Source organism: Lampetra fluviatilis, chromosome 13 (genome assembly GCF_964198595.1).
Source record: "Lampetra fluviatilis chromosome 13, kcLamFluv1.1, whole genome shotgun sequence".
Taxonomy (NCBI): Eukaryota; Metazoa; Chordata; class Hyperoartia; order Petromyzontiformes; family Petromyzontidae; genus Lampetra; species Lampetra fluviatilis.
Genome location: NC_136287.1, coordinates 7,901,660 through 7,916,961, shown reverse-complemented (window position 1 = coordinate 7,916,961; position 15,302 = coordinate 7,901,660). Strand labels below are relative to the sequence as shown.

At 40.7% G+C, this 15,302-nt stretch overlaps 1 protein-coding gene across 1 annotated transcript; it reads left to right on the top strand.

Annotated features, from left to right (window-relative positions):
• Positions 1-2,374: 2,374 nt before the first annotated feature.
• On the top strand, positions 2,375-15,298 carry HAUS1 (HAUS augmin like complex subunit 1). Its single transcript, XM_078861888.1, has 10 exons — positions 2,375-2,472; positions 4,220-4,280; positions 8,705-8,879; positions 10,439-10,574; positions 11,334-11,468; positions 12,375-12,498; positions 12,677-12,742; positions 13,336-13,407; positions 13,814-13,861; positions 14,483-15,298. The coding sequence occupies exons 2-10, from the start codon at positions 4,260-4,262 to the stop codon at positions 14,525-14,527; spliced, it is 822 nt and encodes a 273-aa protein (XP_078718014.1). The 5' UTR covers positions 2,375-2,472; positions 4,220-4,259; the 3' UTR covers positions 14,528-15,298.
• The last annotated feature ends 4 nt before the right edge of the window (positions 15,299-15,302 follow it).

Genomic DNA, 15,302 nt, shown 5'->3' with positions numbered 1-15,302 from the left:
TGGTGCCCCCCAACCCCAGCCCCTGTGCGCCCGCCATGAGAAAAAATATTGAGCAATCATCAAAGCTAATCAGATACTGAAGACGCACTGACTCTACATATTCAAGTAATTTTCCATGCATCCAACTGCCTTCTGGTTGGCTGGGTGACACAAGCCCTCTTTGTCTCTTTAATCGGTGCCCATGTGCCAGCAATTGAGTCTCATGGTATTTTCACGAGGACAAACTTGATGCAGGGCTAAATAAAGTGCCAGGGTAATTTAATTGATGGAAATGTAACAATTTCACTTTAATATGATTGGTTCTTTCGGTAAAGTCACGTAGATAGAAAATAAAAATAATTTAATTAAAATTAATTGAAAATAAGAAAAGCAAAAAACCCACGACGTTTCGATCACAACACAAGCGGCCTTCATCAGGCGGTGGCTTCACTTTAAGCCACCGTAAATTGCCATACAGATAATGCATTTGATAATAAAGTCCATAGTTTCACATAAGAGACATACCATGCTATTAATCTGTAAACGGATGAAAATTTATCACCAAAAAAAATCAGTTTTTATCTAAACAGATATTTGGAATATGAATCATGATTTTTTTATTGAAAAATTTTGAGGCCTTTGACTTCTATGAAGTCTACATCATGGGACCTCCTTTGCCAGTACCAAAATATGAGAATAGGTTTTCCCCTTTTTCTGGCAACAAACCAGGTGTTAAGATGTTAAAACACCAAACTGAAACCTTTTACAAGGAATCATGTCTGCATTAACCACAATACTTGTGGTCAGAATGCAAACAAAAAACAAAGAAAGCTGTCTCTGGTGTGGACCAATCAGTTTAAAAGACAGTGCATATATTATCAGAGTATGTTTTTTTTGCATTCTGACCACAAGTATTGTGGTTAATGCACACATGATTCCTTGTAAAAGGTTTTAGTTTGGTGTTTTAGCATCTTAACACCTGTTTTTTTGCCAGAAAAAAGGGGAAAACCTATTCTCATTCTATAAAGTCGTTTGGTAAACAAAACAATTACATCTGGTATTCATAGCATGTCTCCAATGATTCCATTCACTGAAACATTTACATTTTATTTTTACAAGGAAATTTTTTCTGATGCCATTATTGATGACTACAGTATTAACATGGTCTTTTTAAGCATGGGTATTCACACATCATACTTGAAAATGTTTCACTGTTTTGCAATTGTAAATGATTGTCATTTGAAGGCAGTTGTTCAGAATTTTCTCTTTGACACAGCATAAAATATGGTGCTTTGTTAAATGAAGCAAAGCTGTTATCTAGCAATAGATTGCTATAATTAAAGTGTAATAATACACTGCTTTCCATAATAAAGGTGTTTAGGTTAGATCGATTAAATGTAAATGTGTCGTTAAACCCGTTAACACCTGATAGAGCCAATTAGTAAGGTTTGTCACGTAAACTTAATATGACACATAAAACATAACATGTTTAAGTAACAACCCTTACTAATTGGCTGTGTTGGGTGGTGGTGGGTTTAACGACACATTTAAATTTACGCGATCTACCCCAAAAACCTCTATTATGGATGTGTTAAAATACACTGCTTTATTACAGTACGTGCAAAATTGTATACAGTACTATCATGTTAAGTGTTAATCACACGTTAATACGTATTCATGAGTTGGAAATTGAACCCATTAATCTAAACACAAATGCAAATTGCTTTGTTGTACGGTCAGTGACATTGTGAAATATATGCAAGTAATAAATACATGTTGCAAAGAAAATAAGTTTTTTTTTGTCATTTGAAATATCAACCATGTACTCCTGTATACCAGTCAACAAACCTTCAAGACAGCGCAATTTAGCTGTTCTAAATTGTGTTGCTTTGACGAATCTTGCACTTTACATTGGAATGGTGTCACAACTGACCCGTCTCTATTTGAGTCACATTTTTGGGGGGTCAGTGTTATGAGATGGGCATGCAGTACAGTACAAGCTCATCTTCAGTCAGGATCAATCCACTGCTGGATGCATTTATATTACTACCGTAGTATGTTTAAACCTTTATTTAGATAACTGTCCTCCCCCCCAATCCTTGTGTTAACCCTTGACGCATCAAATCCACAAAGACAGCTGTTCAGGATATAAACACTATGATTTGCTTCCCAAATCATTACGATCGAGTGAACATTCTCAATCTGCAGTGTGGTCCACATGTCTTGTGAACCCCCATTTCATTCTCTAAAACTCACATGTTAGGGGTCAATGCATGGGGGGGGAGGGGTCACAAGACATCTGGACCACACCTGTGACACTGCTCAACATTTTCGAATCGCGTTTCGACGACGAATACGAAACGAGGCCTCGTCGCGCACCGTAGTATTGCCGGAAGCGACGTCGCGCGCGCGCCGATCCGTTTTGGCGGGAGGAGGATTCGGTGCAGAGGAAACTCCACGCCGCCGCTGTTTGTGTCTCGCTGATATCGTACGGTAAGAACAACCGCGTTATAACATCGGGGCATTCACAGGAGGGGGGCTGAAACGTCTGCGACGGACCCGTGGGTTGTTTACCGACGACGGCTGTCGATGCTCCCGGGTTCACAAACGCGACGCGGCTGGTCTGGCTCTTTAGTCGACCGCATCGATGTAACAACAACATCATCATTATCGACGTTTGACTCTCCCGTCAACGTCAGCCGTACGAAGAAGGATGTTATCATGAGCTGTATTCAGTAGCTGCTAATGAACGAACGCGACTGATGGCGGCACTGAAATGAAATTAGTAGACTGCCTCCGCCTGTTTAACGCAAAAAATACTCCTGTGTTGAGTTTCGATTAGAAGCTTTCGTGACTGCAGGGATTCATCTTCTTGGTTCTTTCGGTGAAGTCACGTAGAAGTAAAATAAAAGAATATAAATAAAACAAAATACAATTGTGTTTTTTTTAAATAATAAAAATAAAACATAAAATAAAATTATTTTTATTTTATTTCCCTTCTACGTGACTTTATCGAAAGAACCAAGAAGATACTCCTATGTTATTATTTTGTTAACAGTATGATTACGCATGCCCATCAACCACACGGCCGTCTGCATCTTTATCGACAGCATTACCGGTTATTCATTGTAAGCAAGCAAACTCTCTGGACCTGTTTCGACGTAGGATGTCTTATCGCTTAAGCCCCGTAAGTCAATGCTGGTGAACTGTCAGATGTGATAGGTAAGGACTCTCTCTCTCAGACATGGGGCTGAATGTCGAAACCGGTTCGGAGTTGTGCTGTTGAACCAATGCTGCTGAAATGATGCACTCCGGAAGGCCATGTGGCTAATGGGATGTGTAGAAAATGTGTTTTACATGGCAGGACATATTCTGGGGATGGGATTTGTTTAGCCTTTTTTGTGAGTTTATGATTATTTGTGTGCAAAGGTACTGTTGGCGATGGTTAGTTCGTAAAGGTGGTTGTGATGATGTTGTAGTACTAATTTTTATTACATTTGGGGTCGTGTGAATATTCTTATTTGTGCTGATTATTATAAGTGATGATGGATGGTGATGTTGGAAGTGGTGAAGATGCTAACCGCTACACAGATGTGATGTCACAGCTCACTAGCCGTGCAAAATATATGCATTATTGCGCCCCCACCCACCAAAAAACCCACAAAAGTGTATTTTAATAATTTTTGCATGGTGTACAGTCTGGAAAGTACCCACATGGCAAATTTCAAGTCTGTTGCATGTCGGGAAGTACGCTAAACATTTTGAACAGACACACATAATCACGGCCACCACCGGTGACGATTATTTCAACCGCTCCTGGGCCTCCCCTAGGTCGACTCAGCCTCAAACGAGCAACTCGTGTGGTGTGTGAACATCGCCACTGGGGAGACAACGCCGGCCGGGCGTGGTGAATCCAAGTCCCGGGCGAAGCCGGGTAGTAAATCTAGTACTTTATATGGCGAAGATAGCTATATTGGTTGGATTGTGATGTGCTGATGGTGGTAGTGCAATTCTGATGGCCAAAATTGTTTAATGATGGTAAACATCCTAATGCGTGATGGTTAGTGCTAATAGTCATGATGGTGTGAAGCTAAAATAACATGCTGGTGAATCAAATTTGAGACCTGGTCATCTCAATCCCATAAATCAAGGTTGAGCATGGACATTTGTTAATGTCATTTTGACGCGTGTTATACAAGTGAATCGTGATGTAATGGTGTTTTTATTTTTATGTTTTCAGATTTAATTGGACAGAAATTACCTGCATTCTTTGGTGTGATATGGACCACAAATGTACAGAGGTAATTTCATTTGCTTGGTCATATATTGCAAATGACAGCAAAACACACTCATTTATGCTAAAGTTAACATTTTAATAAGTTTGTTCTTTTCGCATTCGCATCTCTTCGTGATGACTGTCAGTCATTTTCTGCTGGGAGTGTGCGGTGATTGTGTGACGTTTCTAGGCATCATTGGTGAAAAAAAAAGGTTCAAACTGGGTGCTGTGTATATACTGTTGCCCATATGTGAAGTGGGTGTTTTGGTACCACCTGGGGTGACAAATGCGACGGGTATTCACTTTTTTAAAGCATTTATCTCAGGCCGACACATACATTTATGATAGCAAGGACACCATGGTATATTTTTATTATAAATAAATATATCATTGTTCAAATAATTTAATATCCAAAGTTTTCCAAAAGAGGTCTTTGGATATAGAGCTTTCAGAAAATGTATCTTATGCATGTTTATTACTATCTGAAACTGAACTTAAAGCATTAATTCTGGTTGGCTTTTGATGGTTCAAAATATGTATTGGATAAACTATACTTCTCCTTACAACAGATTTAAATTGTAAACCATTGCATCTCAATAGTTACTTTTGTATGCTTTGCTTACTATTCTTGCCCCATCCACAGTTTGCTATAAATAATATGGTTTGAGTTACATCAGGCAAGGTCATGCAAGGTAGTCTAAATTATGCATGCCGAGATTTCAATCCACAGTGCAGTGGCTTCCATTGGTTGGAATAGTACAACACAGCCTGATATACATGAGTGAAGACGAGTAAGACTGCATACTGCAAAAAGTGTGATCATGAACAATACCAACACTTATTTACAGCACTGATATGACATCTCCGAATGTGATTGACAAATAGAAATTAAAATATTACATATTTGTCATGTAATATTGCCAAATTAAATAATATGGACATAGGATTGTTGCATGCTTTGAAAATGAATGCCGAAATATTTCAACATAAAAATGTAAGAAACGGTGCCAATTAACATGGACCTTATTACCAATTATCTTCAATTTGACCTTTGCAGAGTATATCACCATCCCTGACCGTGGAGAGTGAGATTCCTGCCAAAAAAGCCAGACAAGATCCACAATGCATTATACACTGCAGCGATGATAACACCAAATTGATATATCCTCAAACAATGGAGTCATGGCAGACCCTCAAGAGAGCTGGCGAGGTCCGCAATAACACAATGATATTGGCCATTACAGCAAATTCTACAGAAGGACAAATACCAAACGTGCATTACCACAGGAAATGCAGAAGCCTTTTCACCCTCAAAAGAGACCTTGACAAGATAGCGTCGAACAAAAGCCAAGAAGGAAAGGTTTTAAGTGAAGAAAGAAAATCAGCTCCAAGTAGTGCATCGCAAGTGCTTGAGAAGGAATGCATATTCTGTAGAAAGGAAGATAAATATCTAAAAGGTGTAAAATCAAGAGAACACTTAGCTCAAGCATGTCAGTTAAGGATAAACAGTACAATCAGGAAAGCTGCAGAAATTAAAGAAGACTCAAGAATTCTGGCTATTCTAAGTTGCGAACTTGTTGCCGCAAAGGCTCATTATCACCGATCGTGCTACAAATCGTACACAAAACCAATAAAAGAGCCCAGGGCCACGCCAGAGAGTGAAGATAATGAAGATACTTATACAAGGGCAGAGTCCACAGCTTTTGTGAATCTGTATAACTTCATCAGAAATGATATGTTTGTCAATAACAGTGTTATGGAGTTGTCAGAACTCACTGGTATGTTGGTAGGATGGATGAATACATTGGGTGTGCACGATGTCAAACCATCTACAAAGAAACATATACGTAGAAAGATTACTGCAGAATTTGCAGACTCTTTGTGCATGGTACACACTAAAGCAAAGAAAGTATTAGTATACCCTAATAGTTTGACACGCGACCAACTTGTACTTGCAAACTATGAACTTAGAACTGAAGTTATTGCATTGAAAGCTACCGGTTCAAATGTTACCGGGAGTGAATTGAGCAGAAATTCATCTTCAAACGCTGATCAAGGAGCAATCCATGATTCAGCCATAGCCACGTAATTAGTTTTAAGTTCACGAGTAGCAAATATCAATACCACCAAGATTGGCTCAATTCAGGTGAATCAGAACGTACCTAGAGATTAACCTGGTTCATGAGCTCTATTGCTCAGGATGTGATGTTTGGCATGAGCAGAGATACAGTTCTAAGCCCAGCTGACTAGTGATGGGTTCCTGAGAAAAGTGGACGTTGAATTTCTGTTATATACATGTAAAACACATGCAAAAGGGGACTTGCAAAATACGCACAAATGGTAACAAATTCTCAGAACTACGTATATGAGCTGCTTCTAATAACCAACTGATGATGGGAAAGACATCAAAATGTAAAATAATTATTTATAATAGCCATCAGAAATTATGTTATAATTATAGAAAAATGTGGATGAAGTTTGTATTTACATCATCTTTGGCCATGGTACTGAAGTATCTAATGGTGTTTAAGTACAATAAAAAAAATATGACATTCTTATATACATCTAGTAACTACCTCTCATTTACATACGTGTTGTTCATTGTGAATTTAAGTTCATTGTTGCTTGAAAACATTTTAAGCCCTTGTAATTGAATGAATAAAAAGTTTTTGAGAAAAAAATGTGTTTATATTTCCTGTTTGTTTTGTGTAAAATGTACTTTAAATGGCCCCGAGCACTTTAATAGCCATGAAACATTCATAAGTCATACATTTCGTGAGATACCTACACATCTTTCTTTCCAAAATGTGACTTATGACAATTTGTCAAAAAAACTTGCTGTTGCCATACAAAGCAATATTTAAGCCAGTCCATTATAGGCAGAAAGCTTAGCGTATTCACTGTCTTGTTTAGTCTAAAAACCATGTATTTACAAATTCCACAGATGTTACCGTTCATGTCTTTTGCTGAAACTATTCTTTAAAGACTTTTTTCTCATACAAATCTGGGATGACCTTGCTATTACAGCTGTCTGAGCTGTGGTTTAGCGATAAATTCTCCGAAGAAAATAATTGCTGGTATTTCCACCCAGGGTTGTATTGATCAGCCACGTTTGACCAGTGGCTTGAGGACTGTAAAAAGTATACTTGAGTCGTAGAGCAGATAAAAAATGGTAAAATGGTCTGCTATTGCTGTTCTGGTAATAAGCACACTACACTGGCTTTGGCTGTTCAGCTCAATTCCTGACCATTTACAACTTCAGTGGCAAATAGAATGTCCCCTGTTCTTTTATTCGTCAAGCTTTGCCTAAAGTGAACGTGATAATCATGCTTGGGAGTTAAGTATTGACATAATAGCCTAAATAAGCAATACTTATCAACCCCTGACCGGGAAGTTAACTCTACCTTCTAGTCTGTGAGACACATGCGCAGCACTGTACCACTGTCAGATACAGATTTATTCAACTACAAAATATTCTCAACCAATTGGTTTGCTGTATGTGTTTTTATCTTGATCTAGATCTCCTTTGAAAACTGAGTTTTTGGTTTCTATGGGTTTTCATCTGGTTATTAATTTGCCAGAAGGGTTCTACCATGATTTTTGGAGTATGGGGTGATGTTGCTATGTGTAATCCCAATTTAATCATTTGAAGGTAACTTTTCAACATTAAGATGTCTGCCTAATACTATACATGTGTTTTTAGCTATGGAGGAAACCAGCGAACCTGGTGGAAACCCCACAGCTGCTCGAGTTGCAGATTAAACTGGGGACTTTTGCTGTGAGGCACAAGTGTTACGGCTATGCCACCTTGCCGTTATAAATTAAATCTACTTAGAACCTACAGAAAAATCTCGAATGCAGGGTTCTTCAAATGACAGCCCGCGGGCCTGATGTGGTCAGTGAAGGCTCTTGGAGTGGCCTGCTGAGAAATATGGGTCACCGAGATGTAAAGAGATACAGCTTAGTGAGATGAGAGATACACATGGAGAGCTGTATACATGATAAAGATTTGTGAGAAGAAAGAGATATGAGAGAGCTAAAGAAATTAAGTACGCATTAATGGTCTCGATCAGTGGCAGTTGGTGTCTAAATATAATGGAGGGGCACAGAAGCAGGTAGGGGAAAGAGAGGGAGGCAGGTGTATGCACATAATTAGCAGGTAAACACTGTTTTGGTCAGTTTTTTTCCCATATAGGACTTAAGTTTATTTAACTAGGTAATCTCATTCTCATCCCCACCAGCCCCTAATAACGAGCCACCACTGCCTCACAAGTACAAACATGATGTGAGGAAACCATGTGACATAGCGTCCACACGTGACGCTAAGAGACGCCGTGTGACACGATGTCACAAGGCTTACCAGCACGTGCCAATGTTATTATGAGGCCTGCCAGAAAATCTAGCTGAAGGACGGTGCTGTAAGGCAAAATCCTTGTCTGCTTCACACAGGTGCGGGAATGGCTGAGCCAGGTGCTGGGGGAGCAGCCCATGCCTCCGTTCGAGGACAGCGTCCACACCGTCGAGCTGCTGCACAGCCTCATGCAGCAGCACCGTGAGCACGATCGCTGCAACGCTCTCCTCCTCGACGACTACAAGCAGAAGTCGCTGGAGTACCAACTGGAGGGTAGGCCTCTTTGCGGTGGATGCAGGGGCCATTGCCGCCCTGCAGAGGTCGCAAACGGGTTTTGATTCCTTACCCGTACCCGGCCGCACCAGGGTCACAAACGGGTACCCGTACCCGGCCGTACCCGTACCCTACCCGTACCTGGCCGGGTACGGGTAGGGTACGGGTATCGAGTACCTGATTGCGACCTCTGGGATGAAGCCATGTTGCAGGCGTGGGTGGGTTGATTCTAGGAACTTGAATTGTGAGAAGAGACAAGACGTTGGGAAATGAGTGACAAACAGTTACTCACCAGTGACTCACGGTCTACCCGTACCCGGCCGCACCAGGGTCGCACACGGGTACCCGTACCCGGCCGGGTACGGGTAGCCGGGTATCGGGTAGGGTACGGGTATCGGGTACCCGGTTGCGACCTCTGCCGCCCTGTGATTACGTTTTTAAGCATGGTGCAGGGCATGCAACGACCCATCGAATCGTCGGTTACCATCGATTCAAACTCTCACGATACAGGCGTCGGATCGTTCATGTAGCGATTGATTATATATTTACGATGTTCCAATAGTGTATGCGATGTTACGTGCAAATGTTAGAATTCACCGAGGGAGTGAATTATTTCACCTGTGTTAAAGTTGATTTGAAGTTTAATTTGATATTTGTAACATCGCCTACACTTACTACACCAACTAATGTGACGCGATCCATTGCAAATTATTTCAAAACCTATACTTTTGCTGTACGTATTAAATGGAAAAGGAAAAAAATCGATAGAAGACCCTATATTTGCATGTTATCAAACTGATGCGAATAATCAAGCACGATCATCGCAACCACATCCCCTAAACTATTGAAACATACTGTAAATCTGAAGCTGCCCAATTAATTTATTCTTAGCATTATGCATTGCGTAGACAGTAAATATATTTACAAATAAACACAAATCAAGGCATTGATTATTGAATACCGTGAGACATTATTTATAAAATTAGGTAAGTAAAACAATTTTAAACAAGACCACTCTTGAATTAATAAAGAATGTACTGCAATATATCAAAAGATTTTATGTTATCAACAGTTACATTTCTAGTGCAGTTGGAATCGACGAGTAGCGGTACGCAAGGGGGTGCTTTTGTCCCACTCGGGTCGGCAACCAAAATAACGAGCCATTTGTTTCGAATTCGGTAAAAATAAATACCTCTTATTTCAAGAGCTGCAATGCACGTGAATAATGGTCACGAAGCAGCCCTTAAAGAGCCGCATGCAGCTCCGGAGTTGCAGGTTGTCGACCCCTGGTTCCATACGAGTATATATGTATGTTGAACTTCTTTCGCACCGTACGTAGCCAACCGGGCTAACCGGAGGTGTGTGGGAAGGACAACAAACTAAACACAAAAAAGCAGTTCTAAATAAATGAGTTTTCAATCTAGATTTAAAAGTGCATAGTCCCAGTGGATTCCTAATATTGGAAGGAAGAGCGTTCCAGACGGCCGCAGAAACGCATCTGACAGCGCGCAATGCAATGACCGAGTGACAGCTTGGTGTGCTTCTGTGCTCTCGCCCAGCCGAGTGCCTGCAGCAGCTGCTGATGGACGCGGTGGGTGTGTCGCCATCGGCCCTGTCCTCTAGCGGCACCAGCAGCCTGCAGGCCATTGTCCAGAGTGCCATGGTCCTGGAGTTGAACAGCACTTCAGAGAGCAGGTGCAGTCAATGCCCTATGCGGAGGGAAGGGTGGCCCAGATCATATTTTAAAAATATATGGATAATGTTAAACATGTAAGATGTGGCCTCCTTTGCCAGTACCAAAATATGAGAATAGGTTTTCCCCTTTTTTCTGGTCTAACGCCTTTTGGCGTCCTCTGGTCTAACACCATTTGAGACTAGGCTCCAAAGAAAGCTGTCTCTGATGTGGACCAATCAGTTTCAAAGACAATGCATATATTATCAGAGTATGTTTTTTGTTTGCATTCTGACCACAAGTATTGTGGTGAATGCAGACATGATTCCTTGTAAAAAGGTTTCAGTTTGGTGTTTTAACATCTTGACACCTCTTCTTATGTAATACGTGTAATATAAACCCCCATACTACCAGCAAGGACATTTAGAATTTCAGCCAATGAGGGTGAAGATGTAGAATGTGACATCTGTTTTTATTACTTCCTTAAAGTCATCGTTTGCCTGACGATGTGTTTGCGGTCACGTTGGTATTGCAAGCACGGTCATGTGCAATCATGATAAATCACCAACAGATAGTTAACTGCAGGCATGTAACTACTATTGCATTATTCAGTATGTAGGTGTATGAAATTCCTGATTCAATATAAATAATATATGTATATGTCATATTCACAAAACAGTATTCCAGTTCCACACAAGTTTTCTCTTGTGAAACATTCACAATTTATCTTGAGCTTGGTTGTGTTTGTTGACTGAACCGTGCGTGTCGCGATTTCTGCATAGCTTCATGCAGGCGATAAGCGAGCTGAAGGCGGAGGCGGAGGAGGTACGGGTGGAGAAGGAGGCGGAGGAGCGGCTGGTGGAACGTCTGGCCAGGAAGGCAGCGGCCGCTTTTACTCAGCAGGAGCAGCTAAAGCTGTAGGTGGCGCACATCCCACATTACCAGCCGAGAGGTGCCGTTGACTTTCGTCTTCCCGTGACTGTTTGCGCAGCCACTGCGTGTAGGTAAAATCTCTTGTGAATGTTCCCACTTCACTGACATGATCGAGTAGATCATTGTGCATTTATGAATTAGCCACCCAACTCTCCAAAGTGGCCACTAGAAGATAGAGTAGAACGTATTATACAGAAACTATTGACATTGTAAGCCCCCTGCGCAAATATCAGCTGAATACATTATTGACCAAATTATTTGAGAATCAGAATATTTATTTATACTGGAGGACTGCATTTGTGTGTACTCCTCAATAGACTCACCGCAGTTAGTCAACTCACTGCAGTTAGCCGTTCGTCATGTTGTGTGTAGCAGGGTAAAGAGTTGGTACTCCCACCTTTTTGTGTGTCCGCTGTTTGTGCAACTGTGCGTGTGTGCTCACGTTGACTGGGGCACAACGGTGGTATCCAGGGGGTCGTGGGTTCAACACCAACCCTGACGCCTGTATTTTTGGAGTTTGCATTTGGAGTTTGCATGTTCTCCCCGTGGTTGCTTGGATTTTTCTCCAGGTCCTCTGTTCTTTTTCTCCACATTTTGAAACATGCATTTTGGAGTATTTGGCTGCTATATATCAACGTGATAAGCCACTTCTTTGAGCAATCATTTGTGGACAGGTCGCTTCTGAAAGATAGCTAATAGCTCAGTGGGCTTTATCTGGTGAAATAAAATAGTTATGAGTTTAGATGTTTGGCCACTATGAAACAAGTGGCCAAATACCCTCTGGAGGGGCTCTTCAGCTCCCCATAGTGGAAGCCTTTGTGCCAACAGTGGCGTGAGTAAGTAAAGGTCGGGCTGCTGCACCCTTTACCTTTCATTTGTGCGGTGTGCAGGGACTTGGCACGGGTGGAGCAAGACGCAGAAGTAGAAAATGCCAAGAAAGAGAGACATCTGCAGCTCACCGACTTCCTGCAGAGGAAAAGCGTGGACTACAGAGTACAGATAAAGTCTGCCCAGGTCGTTCATCCATCCTGCTTTGCAACCCTAAATGCATAAGTCTGTTTTTTTTCTGTCGGGAGAAAAGTATTTTTAAAAGCACACCTTTAAACACAATTAGCATGACGATAGCAACTAAGGCGGCAATGCTATTGCAATGTTATTGTGGTTTTTTTATGGGTGTGTTATTTCCTTTCAGGTAAAACTGGCTGCATCTGGCGTAGATCCATCTCTATACCACCAGTCGCTGGTCACAAAGGGGGAGGTAAAAACTCTCGTAATATTGTTTATTTATCCAGTAACTACTCACGTGTGGGATAGCAAAAATGTCGCATCATTTTGACTCAGTGGTCTAAATTACAAAATAGTCACATGTTCAGTTATTTTGAGTTGTGGTCTGGATAAGGCTTTTGTACATGCAAATGCGCACCTTTGTGTGTTGTTGAATCTACTCCCTGAGTCCCAACACGTTTTGCGAGCACCGGAAGTAACCCCATGCATTATTAGGTGACAGAGGTTCGCACAGATGCATTGGTGAGCCTACTTACTTTCCTGCCATCTCTTGGAAACCTCGTAGCCCGGTGGGGTTGGGTGTTTCACAAATAAACATGAACCACCAATTCTTACCCTGGAATACAGCGCCCTGCACACTGTAGACAAAAACTATAATGGACTCAGCCTCAAAAGGACGAGACATGAAAAAATGCTGAAGAGAAATTACAAGTCATCACCACAGACCCGTGTTTGAATCTTAAATGTAAGAGAAAATGTACTTGAACATCACACCAAATAGACACATTTTCTGACTTTATACATGTGTAAAAGTGTCTCAAAATATCTTCATATTTTCCATTGCAGGAACTTACCAAGCTCAAGCAGAAAGTTTCTACCCTAAAAGCGGAGCTGAACATTTATAAGGATCTCCCCCCGGTGATTTAAAGGCTTTTTTTTTTAAACATCTATGATTGAATGCATGCACAGTGCCATAGAGCAGTGTCGAGTGAATCCACATATGGATCGTCAGCCCCTCTATGATAAACATGCCCAGAACAATCATTCAGGCTGACAGACGATCAGGGCTTCCTCCCTTTTTAGGGAGCAAGCAGGCAGCAAGCTGTATAGGAGCGTCGCTTGCCATTAATGTTTAGTGCCTGCGTTTTAGTCTTGGCTATACAATTCCAGGCGTCCAAAGTCGAATCGTTAAAATGTATGTGAATTTCATTTTCCTTCGAGTCAAAACGCTTGCAAAGTTATAGTTTGGAAACATCCAATATATTTATTTTTGCATATATTTGAAATGCTTCTTGATTACGTATTCTCACTTTCCATTTTACAGAATGTGTCACTGGCAAGAATTAAAATTGAGGAAGCCAAGAGAGAACTGGTAGGTTTCTAATGTTTGCAGGGAATCTAATTTAATTGGCACTGGTCGCGAGTCCCTAAAAGTAGGTCACTACTTATTTAACCGACAAATGTTTTTCCAGCCATTTTTCCTTTATTCATCTCATATAGTACAGTGCCTTCTGATCTAAGTAAAGTTCATGATGTTTAACCACGAGGTGAGAACGCAAGAGACCAGCATGATATTCATATTCTTAGGTTTTTTCGGTAAAGTCACGTAGGTAAAACATTAAAATTAATAAACGTAAAATAAAATAAAAATCACGACGTTTCGGAGGCAACACAAGCTTCCGTCTTCAGGTGGAACCGTCACAGCCACGACAGCATGAGCCTAATTTTCAAGAGTGACCTGGGTTGCCAAAATAAAAAAAGCAAAACAAAACTTTCTTTTGCATCAATGAAGCAAATAGAAAACAAAGTAAAAAAACAACTGTAGTGAGAAATCGGAAATAATGCACAGAGTATAAATCAATGTTCAATAATAAATCGATGTTCAAATATAAATTCCGTGTAGCATGTCAGCTCAGATTATTTTAGACTGATCAGATTATAATCGCAATCAGACTTTTATCAGTCTTTTTTTCCCAATGTCGTCTCCCTACAGGCTGCCCTGGACAAGGAACTTGAGGAGGATTTCCAAAACTTCTGAAAATATGCTTCGTGCCGGCATTGAAATCACTTCCATCCTCGCGTTCGTACATTTCTTGAGCTCACCAGGAAGGTGTTGACATTGAAGAGAACCCGTCTCATTCTCTCTCGAATACTGAGTTATAACAAGACTTATATAACTCAAGCTAACATTTTCAGGCAAGAAATCTTCAGAGTGGCCTTTCTTATAAGTGGTCTGCCATTGTTCGAACCGTTAGCCTTTTATATGTTTTTCCTAGCAAAGTGTGGGTCGTGAGAGTTATTTGGACTATTTTACCATGCTAACCAGTTAGGGTTGGTAAAGGCATTGTTGTTGCAAGCTTTGCTTGTAGCATCGGCAGCAATCTACAAACACCGGTTTAATGCAAGGTTGGTCACCCACCAAAATACTATCCCTGCCCAAAGCTGCTTAGCTTCTAGGATTTTATGAGATCGGGCATTCAAATCGAAAAGCATTCATTCTCTTACGTGATTCGGTGCCATGCATCGTGATCTTCAAAGATATATGAATTGATCCATCATTACATTCATAATATTTATATAAATAGGATATTAAAGTTGGATTTATTTCAAGTCCTTGTAAATTGTCTTATTAATTACTCTTCATAAAAATCTTGTGTTTAAAAACCCTGGCTTTGATTTTCTCACTGGATGCAAGGATTTGGTATGCGTTGGTGACTCATTCTCAACTTGTGGTCAGATTGGTTGCGTGTCCCTCCTGTCCTTGGACGGATTATATTTTGTTTTGCACCAATTTATAATATAATTTTAAAACC

Excerpts from the sequence above, each read along its gene's own strand:
- HAUS1 (XM_078861888.1), top strand. The coding sequence starts at position 4,260 with ATGGACCACAAATGTACAGAG. Across the intron at positions 12,743-13,335 it reads CGCTGGTCACAAAGGGGGAG|GAACTTACCAAGCTCAAGCA; the intron begins GTAAAAACTCTC and ends TTTCCATTGCAG. Across the intron at positions 13,408-13,813 it reads TTTATAAGGATCTCCCCCCG|AATGTGTCACTGGCAAGAAT; the intron begins GTGATTTAAAGG and ends TCCATTTTACAG.